This window comes from Clytia hemisphaerica, unplaced genomic scaffold, assembly GCF_902728285.1.
Source record: "Clytia hemisphaerica strain Z4C2 unplaced genomic scaffold, Clytia hemisphaerica genome assembly, whole genome shotgun sequence".
NCBI lineage: Eukaryota > Metazoa > Cnidaria > Hydrozoa > Leptothecata > Clytiidae > Clytia > Clytia hemisphaerica.
Window position 1 is genome coordinate 139,787 of NW_027104140.1, and position 25,067 is coordinate 164,853.

General features: G+C 36.0%; 4 protein-coding genes across 5 annotated transcripts; 2 read left to right on the forward strand and 2 right to left on the reverse strand.

Moving 5' to 3' along the window:
• Positions 1 to 291: 291 nt before the first annotated feature.
• Positions 292 to 15,543, forward strand: LOC136813736 (NAD-dependent protein deacetylase Sirt2-like). 2 transcript variants are annotated; one of them, XM_067070231.1, is made up of 8 exons: positions 292 to 392; positions 10,994 to 11,101; positions 11,825 to 11,972; positions 12,337 to 12,569; positions 12,916 to 13,016; positions 13,219 to 13,269; positions 13,668 to 13,827; positions 14,419 to 15,543. In XM_067070231.1, the coding sequence occupies exons 2-8, from the start codon at positions 11,014 to 11,016 to the stop codon at positions 14,583 to 14,585; spliced, it is 948 nt and encodes a 315-aa protein (XP_066926332.1). In that variant the 5' UTR covers positions 292 to 392; positions 10,994 to 11,013; the 3' UTR covers positions 14,586 to 15,543. The 2 variants fall into 2 exon arrangements, with proteins under 2 accessions (XP_066926332.1, XP_066926334.1); XM_067070233.1 differs by lacking the exon at positions 292 to 392 and adding an exon at positions 9,199 to 9,294.
• LOC136813735 (D-aspartate oxidase-like) lies at positions 1,480 to 4,263 on the reverse strand. Its single transcript, XM_067070230.1, has 2 exons — positions 4,139 to 4,263; positions 1,480 to 3,515 (listed from the first exon to the last, which is right to left on the reverse strand). The coding sequence occupies exons 1-2, from the start codon at positions 4,139 to 4,141 to the stop codon at positions 2,475 to 2,477; spliced, it is 1,044 nt and encodes a 347-aa protein (XP_066926331.1). The 5' UTR covers positions 4,142 to 4,263; the 3' UTR covers positions 1,480 to 2,474.
• Positions 7,118 to 8,915, reverse strand: LOC136813730 (D-aspartate oxidase-like). Its single transcript, XM_067070225.1, has 2 exons — positions 8,809 to 8,915; positions 7,118 to 8,534 (listed from the first exon to the last, which is right to left on the reverse strand). The coding sequence occupies exons 1-2, from the start codon at positions 8,809 to 8,811 to the stop codon at positions 7,494 to 7,496; spliced, it is 1,044 nt and encodes a 347-aa protein (XP_066926326.1). The 5' UTR covers positions 8,812 to 8,915; the 3' UTR covers positions 7,118 to 7,493.
• A 342-nt stretch (positions 15,544 to 15,885) lies between the features above and the next one.
• LOC136813738 (succinate--hydroxymethylglutarate CoA-transferase-like) lies at positions 15,886 to 22,543 on the forward strand. The gene is made up of 12 exons (XM_067070234.1): positions 15,886 to 16,032; positions 16,973 to 17,027; positions 17,378 to 17,451; positions 17,771 to 17,856; positions 18,106 to 18,156; positions 18,337 to 18,549; positions 19,136 to 19,279; positions 20,088 to 20,183; positions 20,401 to 20,475; positions 20,881 to 20,978; positions 21,430 to 21,596; positions 21,957 to 22,543. Exons 1-12 carry the CDS (start codon positions 15,945 to 15,947, stop codon positions 22,151 to 22,153), a joined length of 1,344 nt encoding a protein of 447 aa, XP_066926335.1. The 5' UTR covers positions 15,886 to 15,944; the 3' UTR covers positions 22,154 to 22,543.
• The last annotated feature ends 2,524 nt before the right edge of the window (positions 22,544 to 25,067 follow it).

The following is a 25,067-nucleotide window of genomic DNA, read 5'->3' on the forward strand; positions in this document are numbered from 1 at the left end:
AAGATTTATTCAAAATGAATTTTATATATTGTATAGATGTATTGATAATTTCATTCTATTTTTAAAATTATTATTATATACAATTTTCTAATTTTATATGAAAAATTACAATTACTAGAAATATTTAAGATGAAAAAAAAATAGATACATTTAATAAAAATTTTATGGACCTTATGACCGAGGGTTGAACTCACGGGCTTATTAAGAAATCTTCCTTATTCTCAATATTTTCCTCCAACTTTAAATTCTTTATGATTTTCTTTTTAGCGATGGAAAACAAAAATATATAAAACAAAAATTCTAAACTAATATTGGAAAACTACCAAAATGTTCTGGAATGTTTGGAAGTGAAATTGTTCAACTTTGAAGAACTCTACAAGTCTACAAAGAAGGTTGGTTTTTATTTTTTTAAGTTGCACAACCAGAGGTATTAATATTTGCGCAATTGACTCTACCAACTAACGATCGTTCTGAAATCATGTAATAATTCCATCTTAACACTTTCGAATTCACAATTAATGTTAGATATGTGTCTGGGATGCTAGAATGCCCGCTTTCATTCAAAACACTTATAAACTTCCTAGACAGTTCGAGAAATTGCATAGATCCGCAATGTTGCAAAATTCCGCAATGTTGCGTTTTTCCCTCGATGCGTGCGCTGCAACTTTTCGCAACGTTCCCAATGAAAGTGTGCGATTATGAACACCAAATATGACGAGGAACTTTCGCAAATAGAAGCAAAATTAGGCAAAATCTGGCATATTTGAACAAAGTAGCATTTCTTCCAAGAATGATTGAATAATCGCTAGGTAGGAACTTAAAATGCTAGGGTGAAAAGTTTCCTTTTGGGTTGTTCTTCAAAATGCACATTATTTTGGGACCCCGGTCCAGGCCCTGCGATGCCGGTTTTGGTCCATAGACCAGGCCCTGCGACCCCGGTTTTGGTCCATAGGCCAGGGCTGCGAAATTATCCATCGGTAAAGCTGCGAAATTTGGCAGTGCTGCGGAATATTACAACGCAAAAAATGCGAAATTTTGCAACGTTGCGGATCTATGCAGTTTCCCGAACTGTAGAGAAATTATTGATAATACAGTCTATATATTAATAGCGGTGCTTTGTGTGTCTGTGTGTCACCACTTTCGTTTTCGCTTTGTTTGTGTTTTAAAGTTATGACTTTTAGTCTCTTGCTCCACAAATTTGTTTTTTTGAATTCGCGCCATTTGCAAAAGATCGGATAGAGCTTGGTTTAGACTTTATTAAGCCTTTGTTTTGAAATTTAAGGCCCATCTACATTTAGTAATTTTAACTTCTGCCCAAACTTGCCTTTTTCTCTCTTCTTTTGTTTTAAATGTTTTTGAATGTATTTAACGATCGTATTTTATTAATGACATTCGAATTCTTCATAGAAAAGAACATTTCAAAAGTAAATCAAAACATAAAAAGGTTTGTGGACAACAACAAAAGGGCGATATAAAGCATAAGAAAAAATTAGTTCACTTCTTTTTTCTTATAAAAATATTCAAGCCGTCGTTACCATTGAGTTTAAAGCCCGAAGGGCTAAAGTTCGATCTCTAACCTTTCTCAGGCAAGAAAAAGTGAAGCCTTAAAAAATGCGCCGCATTTTGACGACATATTGAATCTAGCAATTCCTTTGTTTACGATTGATATTTTTCGAAATTTAGAGGTAAATTTTAGTTTCAATCTGTCATTTGTGTAAAAACCAGGCGAGCCGCTCAAGGCCGCGCAACTTTGGTAGGATTTGTTGGCTTCAAATCCTACCAAGGAGATTGACTTCTAGCCCTTCGGGCTTATACTTCATTGGTCGTTACTGCTAAAAAGCGTGTACGTCATTTTTTATGTTTTAAATTCGAAAAGTTATGACAAGGGTTTAAAAAAGCAACTTCGAATTTTATATTTTTTCGATCTGATAAAAACAAAAAGTTGCACAATTCTTTTTGACCTTCCCACTTTTCCTGAAAAATTGTCATTCAAACTGGACGGCATATTTAACGCGAGCGAAGCGAGAAAAATAACTACCTGCAGAGTCGTTTCAAACGACACTGGTACAGTAAACGATGCTCTTTCTGATAACTTTTGACTTAAACAAAAAATTATGTCTCGGGAGGGGGGGGGGCAGTAAACGATCCAAATATGGTTTAAAGATAAGACACCCGGGGAAGGTTAGAGTTAAACGTTGTACAGATTTCTTTTTTTCATTTGATCGCTTTTTTAAGCCAGCTTCAACATCCAAAGGACTTTTAGTGCGTTCAGCTACAGCTTAACCGGCGTGCGACGCCGGGTACCGGCTAGTATTTGATATTACGATTCAAAAAGCAAGGTGAAAGTGTAATCTGAAAGCACCAAAAAACTAAATGGCTATAAAAGACTCTTGTCATATTCAAACTTACAAAGGTTCTTTAAAATTTGGCGAGATTATATCACTAAAAATGTTGTGCAATATACTCGAAATCACTTACAAAGACGATTTAACTCCACAATGAGCTCTCACTAGTTCAATTACATTGACACCACATCCCCAACTATAAGTTATGCCGTTTGATCCATGCCCGTAATTATGGATGACCGGGATGGTCCGGTTAGGGTCGTTAACGGAAGGGGCCTTGATTATTTCACATTCCAAACGGATTTCATCTCTACCCGGTCGGATTCCGATCCAATCTCCAATAATTTCCATTTTTTCAACACTGGGAACCAACTTTTTAGTTTTCTCCAAAATCCAGTCGCGATCTTTTTCACTTAGCTCTAGGGACGAGTTGTATGTCTGCTTGGTACCACCAACAACAACACGGTCAATATTTGGTATAAGGTAAGGCACTTTACCATCTTCGAAATCGATATTGTATACGAATTCTTTGATCCAGGGCGCTTTTACATACATGATTTGACCACGTGTAGGAATCATCTTGTCATCACCAACCAATTCACTCGCACCCAGTCCACAACAATTAATGATGACGTCATATTTATCTGATAACTCAGACAAAGATTTGATCTTTCGGTTGAAAAATTTTCCACCTAACTTTTCGATCTCTCTGGTCAGGTATGGTAGATAACGGCAACTTTCTAAGGTGTGTGTAGAGAAGGAAATACCGTATTTGATATCGGGATCGATATTCGGGAAACGCCGGTTTATGTCCTGCTCATTCATAATAACGAATGAGATCCCGAGATGAGCCCATCGTATATCCGAAATAGGTTTGCGGCTCAATAGAAACCCGTGTACAGGCTGGAAACCTTTTTCTGCTGAATCAGGATCGAAAGCTATCATTTTTCTACCGTACTCTAAGGAATCTTTACCCCAACGGTTGAGTTTTTCTCGTGGTGTATTGAACACATCTTCAGCTATGCATAGTCCAGCCGCTCCGTTGCTTGTGGTTTGAGATAGATATTTGTCTGCGTAAATATGCAATTGTTTGATGTTCAATGATTTCTCACTAAGAGCTTGGTAAGCGCTTGTCAGACCGCAAATACCTCCACCAATCACCGCCACGTTCTGAAAGTGAAGATATGTTGAAATAAGCATTGTTGAAAGAAGGATCAGATCTCATTGGCTACAATCAAGGACGCTATATTCGAGACAAAAGGGAAATTCCCTGCAAAAGAATAAACCGCAAAATTTTTTTAATGTTTTAACTTCCTTCAGGAATGTTTTTACTCTGAGCTTTAGGAACCTTTAGCTGATTCAAAAGCTCAAAATGTTTTACCAAAATAGGCTGAAGCCAATAACCCGGGGGAAGGGGATTATGGGAAATGTCGAATGAAATCTGAAAACTCGAACTCGAATTTCAAATTCTTAAAACGACGAAATATATTTTGAAATCCCAATACAATTTGGCTATGAGCGATTATCATGAATTTATCATTTAATACTTAAATTGCCATAACCTAATTTTCATATCATAATCGTTTGTTTTGTCGATTGAAATGATTTATGTGCTTTTAAATGGAAAATTACTAGCACCCTCGGTCAGAAATGTGCAGTTATTCCTCTCGGCGGTCGTCCACAAGTAGATAATGTAACAATCTCCCTTTCTATTGTGCATACTCACTAGAAACAAGCAAACTTGCTTGAAACAGCCGAAATTGTGAATAAAAAATGAATAAACTGGCACTCACCATCGTTTCTGCTAGATCAACAAATTTTTCTGAAATAATTCGAATATGTTAGAAACCAATGCACCTTTCTTTAAATTGTTCTTTGTCCTTTGCACTGAAAATAAATTCATAATATATTAAATGTAATCTAAGTAAGTTTGAGCCAGTGATATTCATATTAACAGTCTTCGTAACTGTTTTCTCCCATTTTTACAGTAAAACTATCTGATTACCCATAATTGTCTAGTGTAATTTCCTCACAAGTTGTGAATCCCCATGTTACAATAGGTGTGAGGTAAATTATACTTTGAGTTGAGATTACCCATTGATCTGAACTCCTATCTTTTCTCTCTGTTCGAATGTCTTGGAAACCAAAATGGTCGGTAGAGTGTGGTATGAAATGTTTATATGTGATCATCATTCTTTAAGGAATAAATAATTTTTCTTTGCTTGAAGTTAGAGTTACCTCATTCACTACACCCCTCACCACTCCATCCGTCAATTTAGTTCCCCCCAATCACGACCACCAGAAATCGCTATACACGTGTTTTTTAAGAACATCCAAAATTTTTGAAGCCTTTCGGATGTGTTCTTAAATTTTTGTGTTTTGAGCCTATAAATGTTCTTAAGGTGTTCTTACCTTGACCATTTTGTGAATATTTTTGACCATTTTTTTAAAATAGGGTGTTTTTGAGTCCTCAAAGCTTTAAAATATTTTAACATTTTGGCCAGCGAAACCTTATGTTCTTAAATTTCGGCCAGCGAAGCCTTATGTTCTTATATAGTTTGTTCTTATAAAAAAACGTGTAATTTGCTCATCACGCAGAAATTGGCGCAAAATATCAATCATACAATTCTAGATCACGCAACCCGCTTCGAATTTCCCCCACAATAACGCATCACGCCAACATCTTCATCACTCATCTACTTCCCTAATCGTACCCAGCCACTTCGTAGGCACACACAGCAATCTGCTATTTCGCCGCTATATATCTTCGATTTCGAATCGCTCTGTCATGTCCTCTGCTGACCCCGAATGTAAAAATAGACGCGAAAAATTTAACTTACTGACTCCCATCTGCTAGTTTATAAAATTATCATACAAAATACACCGCCGCACATTAAATGTTATCATTCCCATTCGATGTTGTTGTTTTTGCATGATCTGTTTTTATTTCTATAGTCCTTGCGCTATATGTAGTATTTTGTTTTTGAAATTGGATGCTGGTCTTGTCTGAACTCGTCTTTGTCTTCATCACGCGAACTTTTGTCAAACCATCCAATGACCGAAAATGGTTGAAATTTCATGGAGAGATGGCACAAGTGGTATTCATGTCAGGGATCCCGGTTCGAACCCTTGCTCCTTCCGATGTTCTGTTCAGTTCAAAGATAACAGGATCGGCTGACTACTGTAAACACCATAAAAAATTCCAAAGGGTCCTAGATAACTGGGCTATCTACGTAAAAATATCAACTCTATCTATCTATATGAAAGTAGATAAAATACACGCAGATGGTGGGTGCATATTTATTAGGGTGAACTACCCGAGGGGACACTCATATGGTCCAACCTACAGCATGTGCCACCCTTAAGGGTAGGTTTTTCGAGACCTTCGAAATGCACTGTAAGGTTGTACTTTTGATAGAGTACACTACAAGGGTCATTTTTCTCACTGGATACACTGTAAGGGTGTTTATAGACTACTGAATTGCAAGTCTGACAGTAAAAATCTGATGTAGAGGCTTGACCCACACTCCTTTTGATTTGTTTAGACATTCTAGGTTCATTTTCAGGTGGCTTCAGCAAAATAAGATATGAAATAAAACTACACTGTAAGGGTCAGAAACGTTCGGTAAAATGCGCTGTAAGGGTACCTTTTCACTGCCCAAGGGCTGCATTGTAAGGGTCTGATTTTGAAAGCCATTTTTTTGGCGACATATGCCGTCATATGAAATATATTGAAATATAAATAGGATTGAAATATACTTTGAGGGCATATTCGTGAATTTTGTCCTACATTTCTCATATATCTTCAATCTTATGCCACATAGTTACCAGAACAATTCCATTTTATATCTATTTTAGGTACGAACCTTTTTAAGTAAAACAATTCTTGAAATTTGACGGATATACCCCCTGGAAAAAATGGCAACATTTGCAAACAATACCTTGAAAAATACTACTTTTTGCCGTGAGCGGTGAACAAACTAAAATTAATCTTTTACCCCCTGGAAATTTTATAATAACTTTTAACACCCTTGGAAAATTAGGTCGCTGGAAATTCGAGATAAAAACTTCGGGATAAAAACAAGCTTATCATTTTTTTCACCTCTGGAAAAAAGAAATCGGTGGACGACGCTCGGTCATCCTAACGCCTAGCAACAAAAAAAACTCTAATCAAACTTTTAGGATCCCCTGGAAATGTTCTTCCACCCCCATGTATCGATATAAAATAAAATAGCCATATTTCTTCAAAGATATTTTGCATTTACCGCTGTGGTACTTTAATGGGATAAACTTTCGCGGGGATAAAATTTCGCAGTTGGACCTATCCGCGAAATTCAAAAATTTCGTGGGGACTTAGTTTCGCGGGTGGCACTATTGGGTGGCAATATTTTCACGATTTTGTGACTTTTACTGTCAAATCATGCATGTTGGTTGTTGAAATACGCATTATTTGCGCTTCTTTGATGCAAGTAACCGTTGGAATAGTATTTATTTGACATATTTTGAGTTTTGTTTAGAAATATTTCGTGGATGAGGCCGTTCCAAATTTCCATTGGGACTTAATTTCGCGGATATTCGCGGATGACACCCAAATCCTCGAAATCCGCGAAATTTAATCCCGGCGAAAGTTTATCCCATTAAAGTATATAGCGCCGAACTGGACAAAGTTTTGATCGTTTAGTTTGCCTCTTAAACCTGAAATGTGTACCCAAAGAAACATAAGAGTACTACTCTTATATTTCTTTGGTTTACCTAATTATAAACAATCAGACTATCTTCACACAAGGATTATTCTTTTTCTTGTCTTTTCATCAAACTTCCTCTGACAAATATACAATTTTCTTTTAAGCAAGAAATCTAATAAGAAATACAAATACAATACAAGATTCAAAAGAGAATAACGAAAAAGCCAATGCTCTCGCAAATATTCTTGTCAAATGAGTGAAAGAGAAATGATCTAATATTTACTAATTTTTTCAAGAATAATAACGCTTTCTCCATCCAAATATTACATTTATGGGAGATTTACCATTATCATAAACTAAACGAGACCTAAAACCCTACTTTTGCTTGTGTGAAATCTACTTTTCCAAATTCATTAAATGTCTTTATCACCTTGATAAAACTCTGCGATATACTCAAGAGCACTCACAAAGACGACTTAACGCCACATCGTTCTTTCATTATTTCAATTACATTCACAGCGCATCCCCAACTCAAACTAATTCCGTTTGCTCCATGTCCGTAATTATGAATGACCGGGATGGTCCGTTTAGGGTCGTTTGTGGTAGGTGCCTTGATTATTTCACATTCCAAACGGATTTCATCTCTACCCGGTCGGATTCCAACCCAATCTTCGATGATTTCCGCTTTTTCGACACTTGGAACTAATTTCTTCGTATTTTCCAAAATCCAGTTGCGGTCATAATCAGTAGGCTCTAGGGACGAGTTGAATTGCTGCTTTGTACCTCCCAGAATGCAACGGTCAATGTTCGGTATAATGTAAGGAACATTGCCATCTACAACATCGATATCATATACGAATTCTTTGATCCAGGGTGCTTTCACATATATGATTTGCCCACGTGTTGGAATCATCTTATCATCACCCACCAATTCACTTGCGCCCAATCCACAGCAATTGATGATGACGTCATACTTAACTGATAACTCGGACAAAGATTTGATTTTTCGGTTGAAAAACTTTCCACCTAACTTTTCGATCTCTTTGGTCGTGTACGAGAGAAAGCGACGACATTCTAACGTATACGAGGAGAAAGAAACGCCGTATTTGATATCGGGATCGATATTCGGGAAACGCCGACGTATGTCCTGCTCATTCATAATAACAAAAGAGATCCCGAAATGAGCCCATTGAACATCAGGGATAGGCTTACGGCTCAATAAGAAACCATGTGCCGGTGCGAAACCTTTTTCCGCTGAGTCAGGATCGAAAGACAATACTTGTATGGCGTGATCTAGTGAATCTTTTCCCCATCGGTTCAATTTTTCTCGAGGTGTGTTGTGCACATTGGCCGCTCTCCACAGTCCAGCCGCTCCGCTGCTTGTGGTTTGGGATTGATATTTGTCAGCATAAATATGGAGTTGTTTGATGTTCAATGATTTCTCACTGAGAGCTTGGTAAGCGCTTGATAGACCACATATACCTCCTCCAATTACTGCCACGTCCTGAAAAAGTTGATATGACAATGTTTAAACATAGCTTAAAGGTAGTAAATAAGCCGGCCGCTTGTATTACTTGAACGACGTTATGAGAGTAAATGCTCAAGGGGGACTGGCAAAGCCTCATATCTTTACAAGCGCGTAAATCAGTGTAATGGGTATAAGTTCTCCTCCCATGGCACGGTTGACCGGTGTGAAGGTACATTCACTTAAAATCGACCTTACTGGTTTGCAAGAGAAAATAAGGAATAAAATAATCGTAGAAAATAAACCCACTCACCATGATATCTCGACAACCTTTGGAAATATTTCTTTATTTCTAGACTTTTACACTGAAATGAAATTTAGGAATAAAGTAAAATATTCAAATTCAAATTACACTGACATAAACGAACATTTTCAATTACTACCTAGCCTGTAACCGATCTTTGGGAAAGTTCTATATCGTAATGCAAAATTTAATCTAGCAACAACATCTCTACATACGACCTAATGTTATTATTATTAAGTTGTTGTTATCGCAAATCTGTTTACATGTCATTGATCCTGAGTTGTTATTTTTTTAAATTGGAGACTTTTCTTGCCGAAACTTGCACAAAGGTTCGTTTTTAACAGCATAATATGAGAGCTAAAACTGTTTCCTAAAATAGCCGTTTTTGCAGATTTTCATTGGATTTTTTCCTTATATTTCTATGTTTTTCGCTATGTTTTCTGACTGATTTTTTTCATTTTTCTCCTTGCGTTGCTATCTAACTTTCATCATCAGGTAGGTCATCTAGCTTGTTATTTTTTCGCCGACCGACTGACCCTCTTTTTTTGGGTAGCTTGGCCCGTAAAACAACAAATTCAGTTTATTTTAACATACTTTTTCAAAGCGGGCTACACGGCTTTTTGTGCAATGCAATTGGTTCTTTTTGCATAACGACGGGCCTACACTGCCCAGAGTTGCCCGTCGTTAGGAAAATTCATTGTGACGTCACTTTTTTAAAGGAAAATGAACAATGCGTTGACATCATTTCTCTCATTTTTTATTTCTGACGTCAGAAATTATAACAATTTTTGATATCTTTTTGCTTGTTTTTTTTTTTCGTTTTATTTCCCTATTTTTCTTGGTAAAAGTGCTAAAAATCGATCGAAGCTGAAGAAAACGGTTAACAATTATACAATTTTTCGGGCTGTACTGAAAATATTGCCCTCGGTCAAAGCAACAACCTCGCAAGCTCGGTCGTTACTTAACTTCGGGCAATATTTCTCAGTATAACCCTCACTAACCGGTCATTATTGTATTAAAGTTGGACATTTCAGACTCCTACTTTAGAAGATATTTTCAAACAATACCATTACAGTGCAGCCTATGAAAAACCCACTTTCAATGTTTGGAACACCGGTTAAGTTTTATATTCGAATTGTTCAATCAAAATCATTACAAAGTGCCATGATCATAAGTTGTGACATCCTCCTTATTGGACCTAACCCGGTGGAGGTCCTATAAATTAACCTCTGTTCGTCCGTTAGTTCGTTAGTTCGTTAGTTCGTTACCAACTTTTCTCGAGATTGGCTCATTAGTTTTTTCTGATTTTTGGCACAATGATGCAAAATGGTAATGCCCAAAATGTGACGGAGCCCGATTTTCGAAAAAAAATATATTTGGGCAAATTTGGGCCAAAAACTGCCTAAAAATAGGGTTTTTTGGACTTTGTGCAAAATCCTGTCATTACTTTTTTCTGATTTTTTGTACAAAGATGGAGGGCAAGATTCTCTAAAGAATGACTGAAGTGGTTTTTCCCGGAAATTTTTTATTCGCCTTAAAAGACGGATTTTAGTATTTTGGGGAAATTCCCTTTAACCAAATAAGAAAATATAGCTTTTCTCAATGTTGACTCATTATTTTTTTTGATTTTTTGCACAATGATGCCAAATGGCAATGCCTAAAATGTAGCGGAGCCCGATTTTCGAAAAAACATTTTTTCCGGCTGAAAATGCCGGAAATATGCCGGAAAAACTATTTTTTTGGCATTTTCTCAAGATTTTATCATTGGTTTTTTCTGATTTTTTGCTCAAAGATGCGTATTAACAATGCCCAAAAACATGGTCGAGTTCGATTTTTGAGAAAATTTTTTTTCCGGTTGAAAATGCCGGAAATCGCCGTGTTTGCAGATTTTCATTGGATTTTTTCCTTATATTAATTTCTATGTTTTTTACACAAAAACATTATTGATAACAATGCTCATCAAGCATGATTCAATTGTCAATAAAACTGATTTTTGCGACCAGAACTTTATATTTATTTTTCCCTACAACCCTTCCCTGTCCCCCCATCAACAATCAATGATGAATTTATTGTGTTATGCATTTTCGCTAAACGCTATATTTTCTGACTGATTTTTTTTCTTTTTTCTCCTCGCATTGCTATCTAACTTTCTTCATCAGGTAGGTCCATTCAGCATCTAGCTTGTTTTTTACAGAATTGATTCTTTCGAAAAACATGATGTTTCTTCCAACATATCCCTTTAAACGCGTGGTTTCAACGATCGTTGCACAAAATGGTCTTCGTAGAGTAAAGTCATTTACAGGTAGGAAATCAAATAATGTATACAAATCTACTTAATTGATGGGAATGTTGTTTTCGTCTTGTCATTAATACCCCTTTCACGGTCCCGCTGGGACCCAAAACCCACTGGAAAATTTGGCAGAAATTTCGTCCCCAGTGGGATGAATAGCGTAGAATTTCAACCCTGCTGGGAAATTGACTTTGATTTCATACCCATCAGTAATTCAATGTTTAAAAATTGCACTCCAAAACCATACCCACTGGATTAACTTTGGAACAATAGAATTTCTCCTTTGGGATGTCAATAGATATTTTTATCGACCGGGCTGTGAGACAGTAGCTGTGAGACAGAGGCGTTCATAAGCTGAGCAAAGTACATTTCTCCCAAGTGCTCTTTACTTTTATTACCACCACACTGAAATCTCATAATATGTATAGAATGGCTATATAAGTACAATCGTTGCCAATATATTATGGCACATTTCCGGCGGTCAAATTTAAACACAGGGCAATAACCTCCCCTCCCTCCGAACAATGTTGCAGGGAAAGAAATATTGCTTGGCCGGTCTCTAGCCCCCTCCAACAACATTGTTTGGGGGGGGGGGAGAGAGGAGAACTCATTTTTTAGCTTTGTGCCATAGGTTTTGTCCATGATTGTAGTTTAAAACTCATCTCTGTTCGATCTTATTACTGGTTAATTTTTATTTCAATTTCTCAAAAATTGTTGTTCCTTCTGCGAATAAAGGCTGTGGATGTAGGCGATATGCAACAGCTATCAATGTACGAAACACAGATGGTTTCAATAAAATTGCAGACCAGATCAAAAGAAGTGAAAATATCGTAGTGGTCTGTGGTGCTGGAATATCGACTCCTTCTGGACTTCCTGATTTCAGGTAATTGATTTTAACAGCTTAAGAGATGCTAAGTTTCAAGTTACTGGATTATTTTGATAGTTTTTTAACCCTAGCTGAAAGGGTTGTATGCTATTCCAATGCTAGTTTTATCTAATCGGTAGAAAATAAATTTTTTCCAACTTTTCACCGACGAATTGTCTACCGATAAGATATTTGAAATTTTAGGTTCACTCCAGTAATTTCTCTTAAGCAACAATATTCAGGGTCAAAATGCTAAGTTCCGATCACTTAATCCAACTTAAGTGGAAATCTATCATACAGTCTTTCTATGCCACAATATGCTGTATTATATTTTTTTGGAAAACGGTAGAAAATACATTCTTTATCACCTTGTTTGTCCTAGATCAGAAGGGACAGGACTTTACGACAATATTGAAGACTACGAGCTCACCACCCCTACCGATGTTTTCGATTTACGTTTTTTCAACCACAACCCTCGTCCGTTCTTCCGGTTGGCTAAATCCTTATACCCTGGGAATTTCGCACCTAACAAAGTCCACTATTTCTTAAAATTGTTATCTGTTAAAGACAAACTACGTCGAATATACACGCAGAATATTGATACCCTTGAAGCCAGTAAGTATATTGAGAACGTAATCTTTCCGATTTATCTTAGTAAAATACTTCGACGGACCCGTATTATCTTCCTTCTTTGCGATTCGCATTTTAATTCTTCGAATGGAGAATTTCTCAAATATATGGAAAAGCATTGTACTAACTCACTTTCCATACTTTTAATACTTAGTGCACTATTCATTTGATGCACATTGACGCTAACATTTAACTTTTACATACACAAAACTATACTTTCTAGCAGATTCACTCTAGGTTACTGTGTGTTTTTTTATATGGAAGGTGTTGATATAAACCTGCTAAAGGGGCTTTTCTTCAGCTTTTCTAAATTACACTTTTCTTGTTTTAGTTGCAGGTGTTCCAGATAAAGAAATCATTTTTGCTCATGGAAGTTTTCACACGGCCACTTGCATGAATTGCTCTGCGAAATACAAAGCTGATGACATTAAGGTAACCATTAGAATCATCTCAGGTCATCTAGTCAATTCATTCTAAACAACTAATAATAAAAATGATTTTTTGCTGAGGCTGGAAATTGTAGTAGTTGATGTCACAAAGAATTATTCCACAAATACTGGTTAGATATCTCAGTTACCTTTCTATAGATGATGGATAATTATTCAATTATTCAGCGGTACTTTTTTCCTTTAAGGACGAGATAATGAATGAACAGATTCCATTATGTCGCATTGACGGATGTCAGGTATTTTATGTTGACATTTCTCTGCATTCCACCAAAGAAATTTGGAATCCTAAGGCCCCCCCCCTACTATGGGACTATTTAACTCAAGCTACCCTTTGTGCAATGGACTTGATTTATTATCAACTTTTACGATGAGAATATCATTCGAATCGCCTTTTTCGTCACCCTTAGCAAGGAAAGCTGGGATCAGTCTACAGACGACAAATACAGATTAGTTCACCAATTTGTTGGTTGTCCTATCTTATTTTATAGTGCATAAGTGTGTCATTGATTGCTTTTCAATTGTCATTACAATGAGGGATTTTTTGGGCACTCAGTACAGGCGACGTTTGTCTTCGATACTCTAATATCAACATGGGATCAACATCATCAAACAATATTGTCTTTTCTTTTAATAGGGTGTAATAAAACCTGACATTGTATTCTTCGGTGAAAATCTACCCTGGATCTTCCACCAAACCTACCCTGGGGACTTGGAGGATTGTGATTTGATGTTGATCTTGGGCACCTCTCTAGAAGTATTCCCCGTGGCTGGCTTGGTGTATCAACTCCCTAAAAGTATTCGAGATAAGCCGCTATTTATTTATGCAAGGGGTAGACTTTTTAGCTGGAAGTAAGCCGTCCTCGTAGTATGATTCGTTTTCTACTTTCTGATAATCTTGTCTACTGTGTTACTGTTTGAAGTCTTTTGTCCCACTAAATTATGTTTAATACTGCTATATTTTTTACCCAAAACACAAGCTGGTTATATTCTTCATCGATTTGAGGGAATTGCACTTCTTTTACGAAATTACTTAATGTTTAGCCCATGTAAATCTGGTTGGCATGCTTTAATAACATGAATTGAAACACTCCCTTCTCACAGAACAACTGGGACCCTTTCCCACTGAAAAAATTGGCCAAAATTTGTGTTCCCGCTGAAGACAATCAGATAAGCAAATCCTCACTGCAAAATTGTGCTATTTTTTCAATCCGAACTAAATTTTCCGGCTCGAAAAACTATTGATTTCCTCAGCATTGAAAAAAAATATCAATCCCCATCAAGTTTTTTTCCGTTATTTTTACCCCCACTGGCTGAAAAAATCCCAACGGGTCTGTGAAAAGGGGGTGTATTTAATAGCTCGTATATCATTTCCTTTCCTTCTTTAGATAAACCTCGCTTTCTGATGAACAGAGACACTGTGGAACCTTTTACAGGCGATCACCAGACTAGAATCAATGACTATGTCTTTTGTGGTGATCTAATGACAGGTGTATCTCGTTTGGTCGACCATTTGGGTTGGAGTGAAGATCTGCAAAAGATTGTAGATTCTTGAGATGAAAGATAATGTTGTGAATCAGTTTGGTTTGATGTAATTTATAATCAATAAGGACCCAGATGCCTTTTTACTTGGCCAAGATAGAAATCCGTTCATTCTTGGTAGAACTTTAGACCCCAGTTTAATTGACATTTTGATGTAAGCGTGGTTCAAATCACGAATCCCTACACAGTAGTTTACGCAATAAAAAGTTCCAGACTTTTAAACGAAAGAAATATGAGGTAATTTTCTACACGGTTGCTATGTTACAAACTGCAAATTGAAATTTCTTATAAGAATTAAACATTTTTTTCAAATCAAAGCATATTAAATTGATCCATCTGATTTTGGTTAATCAAGTCATTTCACAACAAAGGCCATAAAATGTGTGAAGTTATTTTAACATAAACGAAATTATCACCAAATGGTATTAATCAAGGTATATCAATCGCAGACTTTCTCAAGATGTACTGCTTATGAATTCATCAATATATATTTTTATTGAGAAGTGTATTCTTATAAAAAACCTCAATCAATTATATAAACAACTTTGACGTGATTCTATGCATGCATTAAAACACATCTTTTTACGTCAGAAAGTTTAACCGTGATTTACTACACGAGCCAATAGCATATAAATCCAACTGCTTCACTGCAAAACGTTTGTGCTGAAAAAGCAGACTTTGTTTTGTGAAAATCGTTGGTTTGGTTGGCAATGTTTTTATCAAGCTTTGTAAAATTCTTTCTGTGTACTATACAGAAAAATTTTCAAACTGGTTTTGATACTGTAATTATTTTACTAAAACCTTTATCTCAGTGACCCGGTCGTTTCGGAAATGGAAGATTTCTTTCCGTTGGAATTTCAACTTGTATTTTTTACAGATCTCAATTTGAAACAAGTTATTGATCGACAAGTTTTAGAGTTTATTGTATTTTGAAGTTTATTTTTCCAACAGATTAATAATACTGATATGTAATAACTTTCTTGAAAAGAAGACTGCTGGCTACACTTATTTTTTTATAAGAACAATGTTATAAGAATAATGAGGCTCAAAATCGCCAAAAAATAGGAGAACAATTTAAGAATATTGCTGAGCCTAAAATTACTCAATTTCAAGCAATTTCAAGGTAGTCAAGGTAGTAAAAGTTGGGTATAACGCCTAAAATACCTCAATTACACCCTATAAACAAGAACAGAATAAGAACAACTTTAGGCTCAGAGTACCAAAAAATAAGAACAGTCAAGCCTCAGCAAAATTTTACTGGTTCGTATAAAAGAGTGTACACTTTGTTAGTTCTACTTTTCTTACTTTCTTAGAAAAACTGAATATACATAAAAATACAAAACGCAAAATCATATAGAAAACATCAAAAGAAATGCTTCGACGAACTACTCAAAGATTATTGGAACATTTTGAAGTGGCCACAAAAGCTGGATGTATCAGAAATTTCCACATGTCACCCGGTAAGACAACATTCAGACAACTCGACGTTGTTTTAACGTCCTTCTAACGTTCCTAACATCCAATTAACGTTAGATGAACGTTGAAACAACCTTTCGTGTTGGCTAGAAGGTTGTTTTGAAGTCACTTTTTACCAAGGTGATCCTTAAAAGCGTTGGAATGCCAACTTTGCATCTCTAACCAACCAAAGATGCATACCCCGTTCCATCTTGCAACATTTTTTAGATTTTAGAAATTCGTTTTTGCAAAATCCTTAAAATATCATATGAATATAGGAAAGATTGCATATTTCATGCATTTTTATTTTATTCATGTATTTTGTTCTGACGGTCTGACAAAGATTGTTGCATAATTCATATTACGAGGATCCTTCATTTTCATAATTTATGATCTTCATTGATGTACAAAGTGCAAAAAAAGGAAGATTATCCGCCCGCACAATCCCAACTTATCTCCCTAGATTTTTTACCTTATTGTATAACTTACCATAACTGCTATCACGTAAAGTCTTGTTATTTTTGTTAAAGTGATTACATAATAGCTTAGCTGGTATACACGTGCTCCCACTGCGCTACAAAAAAAAACAACTAGATTTTGCCATATTCTTCCTTCGACGTTTTTATAAAAACTTCACCTAGTATTTAGATACCAAAAACTATCTGATTATCTCGTGCATCGGAAATTGAAGCTTGAGGTAGAAAATCAACGGGTCTTTTTTCAGATTAAGCCCGATCCATTCCACTTCCACTCTGTTCTGTTTTCTGTTGAGGAGATTGAGTTTCCATAGGGATTTACCTCATCAGAAAAGTGAAAAGTTCTATAGTGTAGCTAAAAACAAAAAAACAGGAATTCCAGGAGTCTCGAAAGAATTGACATCCTTTGGGAAAAAACGACATCCATCCGGAGGGTTGTTTACTCTTAGCTTTTGTTCTTATTTTGTAGACGGTGAACCGGACCGTGGTCCTCTTGATGGAGTGAGAGTGCTTGATATGAGCAGGTAGGGTTTTTTAACAATCAGGTGGATCTTTTAATATTGAAAGTCGACGCTTATTCACAAAAATCTCTTATTTTTTGTTATCTATAAAGAAAGCAAAGTCGAATGCGATCGATTTTCAAGTTGTCGAAAGTCGATGGTAATTAAAAAACCTCTTTAGATTTTTCAACTTTAGAAGAAATTATATTATACGAAACATTCAACCAATAGAATAGTAGAAAGGGTTGTCATGTGCTTTAGATACCTATTAAAGTGACCGAAAATGGTTTGGATGATATCTAAAGTAATAGCCGTAAATATTACTTCACCGCCAGCCAAATGGTTTATAAAGATTTTGTTTATCTGTCTATTAGGGTATTGGCGGGTCCTTACTGCACACAACTATTGGGTGATATGGGAGCTGAAGTCATCAAAATTGAAAGACCAGGTTCGCTCAAGTGTTTTTCCTATATTCAATTTTCTCCCCTTCCTATTTTCAGATCTCTTTGTTTGTATTTTTGATAAAAAGCATCGGTCACCATCTCACCTCGGAAAAGTCTAAATAGATTCCGAAACTCGAATATTTATTGGATTGGAAGAAAATACTTGGTCCCTGAAGGAATAGTTTTGGAGCTTTATTATCCAAGAACATGTAACAACATACTTAGTCTTAAATTTATGGAAAAATAAGTACAGCTGATTTTTATAAAAGCATGCTTTCCTCCGCAAGAGAACGCTTACTATCATTAAGTAATACGTTTTTCTAGGGTCTGGTGACGACACAAGAGCCTGGGGACCACCTTTCGTTGGAGGAGAAAGTTGTTATTACTTATCCATCAATAGAAACAAACGTGTAAGTATTATTAAGATAAAGAGAAATATATTCGATAAGTTTAACATAATACCTGAAATTACAAATCAACGAATATTTTTTATGAACCAAACAGGTAGCTTATGAAAACTCTTTCAACAGCAGCCTTCTCAAATTATGTTATCAATGTCTGAATTTTTACAATTTTGGCGCGATTGGAATGTTAGCCTTAAGTACGGTGCTTCTTTCACTACTGGCGAGCTTACCAAAGTTCCATTAATTCTTTTTCAGAGCATAGTTGTCGATGTGAAGACAGAAGACGGAAAACAAATCATATATGATGTAAACATTCTTTATGAAAATATGTGAAAATGATTTCTAAAAAATCCTAATGGTAGGGACAGAACCTCAACAAGGCGTGCCAATAATAGCAATTTATACACCTGTTTTTATTGTCATTTGCAATATTTAAGCCTTCAACCTAATTGAGATGGTATACAAATTTTTACTGTACTTTTTTAGCTTGCAAAACGTAGTGATGTGTTTGTCGAGAACTTCCAGCGCGGTAAGATCGAGAAAATGGGTTTTGGTTACGAAAAATTGAAAACATTGAACAAACGCCTGGTGTATGCATCTATTTCTGGTTTTGGAGCACATGGTCCTGATCATGAGAAACCTGGTTATGATATGGTGGCGAGTGCTGTGGGTGGTCTTATGAGCATCACTGGCCCTGCTGTGAGCACATTTTTTATTAAAAGCTTAAATTTTAAGTAACCTTTTCCAAAAATATATTTTTATTTCTTGTGTGTTTTACCAACATATTACATAATACAGTAGACACTCTATAATTCGACATCCTACTATTTGATACACTCTATCGTTCGATAATATTGAAAGTCACCATTAACAAGAAATCTAATTCGACATTCTACTATGCGATACGCTTCCTTATCCGATAGTCCAATTCCCCTTGAAAATCGAATTAGAGAGAGTCCACTGCGCTTGGTGCATGGTTTTATTAGTATCACTGGTCCTGCTGTAAGCATATTATGTTTTAGTTAAAGAAATGTATTCGTTCTTTGGTGTTTTATCAACATATTACAGATACCTTATCGGCCCTTTTTACACTGGCCTTTATTGGTCTTATTTTTTCGTCGGTGGCGTAATAAGAGCTGACGTGAAGGGGGCCGTGCTAAATCAAGGACGGCGTAAAAGGGTATATCACGTATTTAATGCATGGTTTAACAACGTTTCAGAATTAAGGCTACATCTTACATGACAAAGTCGACAAGCTTTATGTGTTTTACGTTTCTTTAAACAGGATGGGCGTCCAGCAGTGGCAGGGGCGTCGATTACAGATATCATGTCTGGGATGTACGCGAATGGTACAATTTGTGCCGCCCTTTACGAAAGGCGTTCAACGAACAGAGGAAAGCGAATACATTGCTCACTTCTACAAACTCAGGTGTGTTGCCTGTCTACAACGTTAATGTTTTTTTTATTTCGTCGCTTGTTGTAATGTATAATATAGTATGTATAGTGTTAGAAATGGAACCCCCCTTGATTTCTATCGTTCGCTCATGACATAAAAATACATGTTTCTTTATAAGCATAACGCTTATAAGCATATGAAGGCTCAGATTTGCAGAATTCCTAAGCATAACATGAGCATATATGTCAGCCTAAAATATTTTTCAAGTGGTCATTTTTATCTGTTTAAAAAGGTTTGGTAGAGGTCAAGTAAAAAATGAGACATTTCACGGCTAGCTAACATTCCACTGCTCCCAAAATCTGAACAAATTTTTACAAAATTTCTGAAATTTCATTAAAAACTTGGCTCTGGGTGAATCATAAGTATGATTCTTAAGCATATAATAAGCATAAACTATGCCTGGATGCTTTGAGAACTTAAGCATACACGAGCCTGACCAAGGGGCATACACTTGCTTATAAAAAAAAAACATGTATAGGAGCGGAGGTTCAAGGATTGGCACAACGTGAGAAAAAGTGATATTTTGAGCCACAGATATCCTTCAAAATGACCCCATTTAAAATGGACTATGCCCATAAATCAAGCATCACAAATATTTTCCTTACCAAATGAATGAGTAACTGTATTGGTGTTAATTTGACTTTTTCCATATAATCTATAGACGGATGTCATTGACTTCATACAATATCATAAGAGAATAAATTTCCGTATCGAATGCAAACGTACTGGATAGTTTGGCGAATTTATATTACCTTAATCTCAAAATATATTACGTTTTTAGGTGGCATATCTTTGTCACATAGCGGCAAACTACTTGAACACAGGAGTTGTTGGTAAAAGACATGGAAGTGCTCATGGTTCGATTGTTCCATATCAAGTAAAATTTCATATTTCAACACGCTCTTATCAATCCTTTTATTATTTCGCTTCGTTTAGTTTTCTTTGCTAGGTATCTACTTGACTGGATTTGAATCAGGGCAATGATTAAAATTGTGTCAGTGATTTCAATTCTGTACTCTTCGAGTCAACAATTTCATTATACAAAAAAAATTTATTCTATTTTTAAAATCTTCACTTCATCTCATTTCATACAGGCGTTCGAGACAAGTGATGACCACGAGATTGTTGTTGCTGGTGCAAACGATAAATTCTTCAAAATCATGTGCGAGGTTTGTATAATCACCATGTGTTGGTTTCCTAATTCTATAATCCTCTAAGACCTATTCTAGCAAACTAGACGACTAATTCAGACATGACAGTGAAAAGTAATGGAGGTAACAATTTTAGTTTATACAAACTAAACCCCGTAATCGTATTATCATATAACGCCTATACTACTGTATTACACGCATTATAAACGACTCCAGTCTATCCAAGACCTTCATTTTTAATTTTTGATTTTCATATCAAATTCTCCATAGTATGTTCCATATAATAATCATTTCACTCCTAATAACCTTTTCAACAAGTACAAAACCACTATCTAATTTGAATTTTATCAAAAGTTAGTCTTCTTTGTTCCCGCTGGGGACTGTTTTGAAGGACTTTATATGTATGACTTGATGCTTTTTCAGGTGTTAGGTCTTTCGGAACTGGTCGAAGATTCTCGTTTCCATACCAACGCTAAACGTGTTATCAACCGTGAAGAATTAATACCCCTTCTCCAAGCAAAGTAAGTTTTTGCCTTAATTGCACCTATTCAAATCTCGAAAGTGCTAAAGGTCTCTCTCGGGTCTGACTTTTTGGTAAGAAACCCCTCCCCCATTATAAAAATGGAAAATACCTGTCTACCATTCTCAACTAAATAACGAGCAATGCAAAGTGATAAATGGATAGTTACATCAAAAGGTTTCAGGCCCGGTGAAAGCGGGGAGACTGGGGAGATTAGCAAAAGAGATATTTTTCTCAAATTCCAAGCGAATTTCATCTTATTTTGAGCCTTCCCCACTTTTACGGTTGCTCCGCCGGCCTGCGTTTTCCTATTATTTGCGTTTTCACCAGATAAACTAACCTACCCAACCGTTTAGATTTCAAAGCATTTTTCCAATTTCGAGCATCTAAAATGTCACTCTTTTGTTTAGCTTAGGGTAGAAACATGTAAACTCCTTTCGTTTCTTTTTCAGATTAAAAGAGCAACCAAGTCTATACTGGATTGAGCATTTTCAACGCGCGGGCGTACCATGTGGTCGCGTGAATAATATGGATGATGTATTTGACATGCCCCAAGTCAAGGCTCTTGGTATTGTTCAAAGTATTCCACATCCAACAGCCGGAAGGATCAAAGTACCCGGTAAGTGTTGTTGTCTGATCATCATTCTGTCGGGTGATCATGATAAAGTAAAGAAAAGAACTTGGTGTGAAACCTTTTATAAAAGTTGAAAGTTTGTAAAGTTTAAATTCAGAAAAGGGTTAATTAAATGCTGAAATTTCCAATGAAACAGCTTCCATCGACATTTTCGGCTTAAATATTTCCTGGATTTCACTTCTCCAGTTAATGCGAGACCATTTTTATCACCTCCCTGATTTTCTTATTTTCGAAGATGAAGTCTTCTGGGTTATCAAACTTTCAATCAGGTTCCACTTTAAAAAACATGCCTAGAGAAAAAAGCTGGTTAATAGAACGTAAATTATAATTTCATTTTAATTACAGGTCCAGCAGTTGAATATGACGGAATCTCACAATTAGCACCCGCCCGTCACCCGCCTTTGATGGGTGAGCATACCATCGAAATTTTGAAAGACGTTTTACATTATGAAGAGACAAAAATTGAGGAACTGTTGACAAATAAGGTTGTGATGGAGGGAGGTGCTCATAAACATATCAAAGCACACAAATATGTTTACTAAAATCTGATTGGTTCTCAAGTTGAATAATGGGATTTCATTGATTGTAAATTAGAAGCGTGGTATTTGATTGGTCCTTTAAAGATTATAATTCTTGACTTTCGTACAGTGTTCTCCGCTCTTAATTGACACTCCGGAACTAGCAAACGCCTCGTTTTGAAAATTTAAACTGTCGTTTGGCTTGGGTATAACATAGAATCAAAGCTTACAATCAAAAATAATACGACGAATTGTAATTTCGTAAGTTATATTAATCTTTGAAGTAGAATTTATCAATCCATACATTTTCACGTCATACATTACGCATATAGATGCATTAATAGTTGCTACAATAAATATTTTTTAAATAGGAAAATTAAATAACTATACATTACTGGAAATATTGTTTCATATAAAAACAAATGAACTTTTTTCTGTCTTTCTTTGAGCCATTTACCACTTTATCTCAAAGTGATTTTTCGGGATCATTTTTAGAGAAATCGAGAAGAATTTACCTCACGGGCTTTCAATTTTTGGATAAAGAAAATTTAATTCAAGGAAGGTAATCATAAGTAAAGATTTTAAAGGTTTTTCTTTTAATTTAGTAGTAGAACAACACGTTAAATAAGTATTGTAGTAGCTTTAATCTATACTTCAAAAAAAAGGAATGTCCATATTTGGCTAACGTTCATTTCCGTCTGCTGAGAAAATGAGGCCTGCAAAGGATAAACATTTCAGCATAGGGGGGTCCATTTTACGCATATCGAAAGAGTTTTAAGAGGAGATCATCGGAATCTGAAGCAAAGTTATTTTCTAAAATAATACATGGATTATTCCACGAATAAAATAAAAATTTCAGATTATCAGTAGATACTTATGTTTGAAAATGAGCAAGTCACTTTAAAATTCTAAATTGTAAAATACTTATATATTAAGTATAAGACTCTTAAATTGTAAGAGTCCAATACAAATGGTAGCCAAGAGCTTATTTAGTTCCGTTCTTTCGGCAAAAGTGTCTTCTTTGAAAAGGTAGATACAGTAGATGAAAAGAAGGACCCTGAAACGAACTTCCCAAAGAACCAGATATGACCTAATTTGCTTTCTTAAATTTTATACTCATTTAAAGTTACCTCAAAAAAACAATTAAATCGAAAAATCTCTTTCGTTCTCGAGGTATAGAAAGTGTTAGAACCGTCCCGCCGTGTCACAGACCCGTCGGGACCCCCTCCCCACTGGACATATCGGTCGAAAATTTGTCCCCGGTGAGAAAAATACCCTGAAATTTCATCCCCATTGAAAAACTGCACTGAACTCTCATCCCCACTGAGAAAAGCATAAAAAATTTTGGAATCCCCACTGGATTTTTTAGCTGTAAACAATAATACTGAGACAGGGGTGTGTTAGACTAGCACTGCCTTTCCTTGGACACAGGAACGCGTGGAAAAGTGCTTTCAAAGACTTCCTACAAAAAATAGAAATTGAGAGTGTTTTTTATTAAGCAAACGTAATGAGCCCATTGCAAGAGTAAGCTGCAGCGAAATACAACGGCGTGGTTTACTAGTCTAGGAAAGTGTCAAACTAATCATTATTATTAACGTCTAGAACCTCGACGGAATTATCTGCATCGGTGAGTTCCTTTTCCTTTTCCGTTTCTTGTGATGGTTCAATGTCAGCAGCTGCAGGATGAATTTTGATGGAGTCTGTTCTTTTAGTATGTGAATCGTCAGGGGCTCCAGCAACAACAGGACATTTTTTCACCGCGTTTCCTCTCGCTGCTTCTTCACGTTTATTGCCATCTGGGTTGAAAAAGTTGATCAAAAACCGTCGCGATTGTCGATTTTTGTAAAGAAATAAAACGCTGTTCAAAAGTGAGTTTGTATTCATGAAAAGGAAAATAAAACACGTGATCACACCTAAAGTTTGACTTGATGCATATCTCAAAATCATTGAGTAAGTTAGTAGGTAAGCAATTAAGGGAAGACGAAAGCTAAAGAATACTGCCAAGTATGCGTATGCCATGTTGACAAGTGGTTTATTCTCGGTAGACAATCTTCGGCTGGTTGCAGAATACTTCTTCAAATGATAAATACAAACAAAATAACAAATGATTGTAAATGTAAATAAGGTGACATTGATGGGTGCTGTTAAAATTGCGCCCCACCCTTCGCCGATCATTACTGGCCCAACAAAATTCAAAATGGTTTGCGCAATGACCAAACATGCTGTTGTTGCCATGACGATTCGATAACGTGTACGATTGAAAACGGTATCATATCGATTGGAAAACACGACTCTCATGAATCGATCGAAACCGATAAAACAGATCATGAGGCTTGACGTGTATGAGAAGAGATGTGAGGTGAATTTCATGACGTGCCCAACGATACAATTTAATTGACGGAAATACCTATCGAAGGAAATCGTGTAAAGTCAAAGTGCAACTTTTTCATCAGCTACTTGGCTAAAGCAAACTGAATATAATACACGTTTTTTATAAGAACATAAAGCTTCGATGGCCAAAATGTTGAGAACATTTCAAGGCTTTGTGGACTCAAAACACCCGTTTTCTTAGGAAAATGGGTAAAAATAGTCGCAAAATGGTGAAAATAAGAACATTTTAAGAACATTTTTAGGCTTGAAACCCAAAAAGTTAAGAACATCCAAAGGCTTCAAAAATTTTGGATGTTCTTATAAAAAAACGTGTAAAGTCAGAAGGAGTCAAAGTGCAACTTTTTCATCAGCCACTTGGCTAAAGCGAACTGAATATGATATAGGAACTAATACTATTTTTTGGGTGCAGAATTCCAGCAAAAAGAGACAGTAGAATTAACCTACCCTAGACAAGTACCTTGGGGAAAAAACTTTTCACAAAATTTGTATTCTAATTAATTTTGGCTGTTTTCCTTTTTGTCGGAACCCCCTTGGTCGCATATCATAT

Bases quoted from the DNA above. Each gene is read 5' to 3' on its own strand.
- LOC136813736 (XM_067070231.1), top strand. From the start codon at position 11,014: ATGATGTTTCTTCCAACATATCCCTTTAAACGCGTGGTTTCAACGATC. The intron at 12,570-12,915 runs GTAAGTATATTG...TTCTTGTTTTAG, and splicing joins TATTGATACCCTTGAAGCCA to TTGCAGGTGTTCCAGATAAA. The intron at 13,828-14,418 runs GTATTCGAGATA...TTCCTTCTTTAG, and splicing joins GGTGTATCAACTCCCTAAAA to ATAAACCTCGCTTTCTGATG.
- LOC136813738 (XM_067070234.1), top strand. From the start codon at position 15,945: ATGCTTCGACGAACTACTCAAAGATTATTGGAACATTTTGAAGTGGCC. The intron at 17,857-18,105 runs GTAAGTATTATT...ATTCTTTTTCAG, and splicing joins CCATCAATAGAAACAAACGT to AGCATAGTTGTCGATGTGAA. The intron at 21,597-21,956 runs GTAAGTGTTGTT...TTTTAATTACAG, and splicing joins CGGAAGGATCAAAGTACCCG to GTCCAGCAGTTGAATATGAC.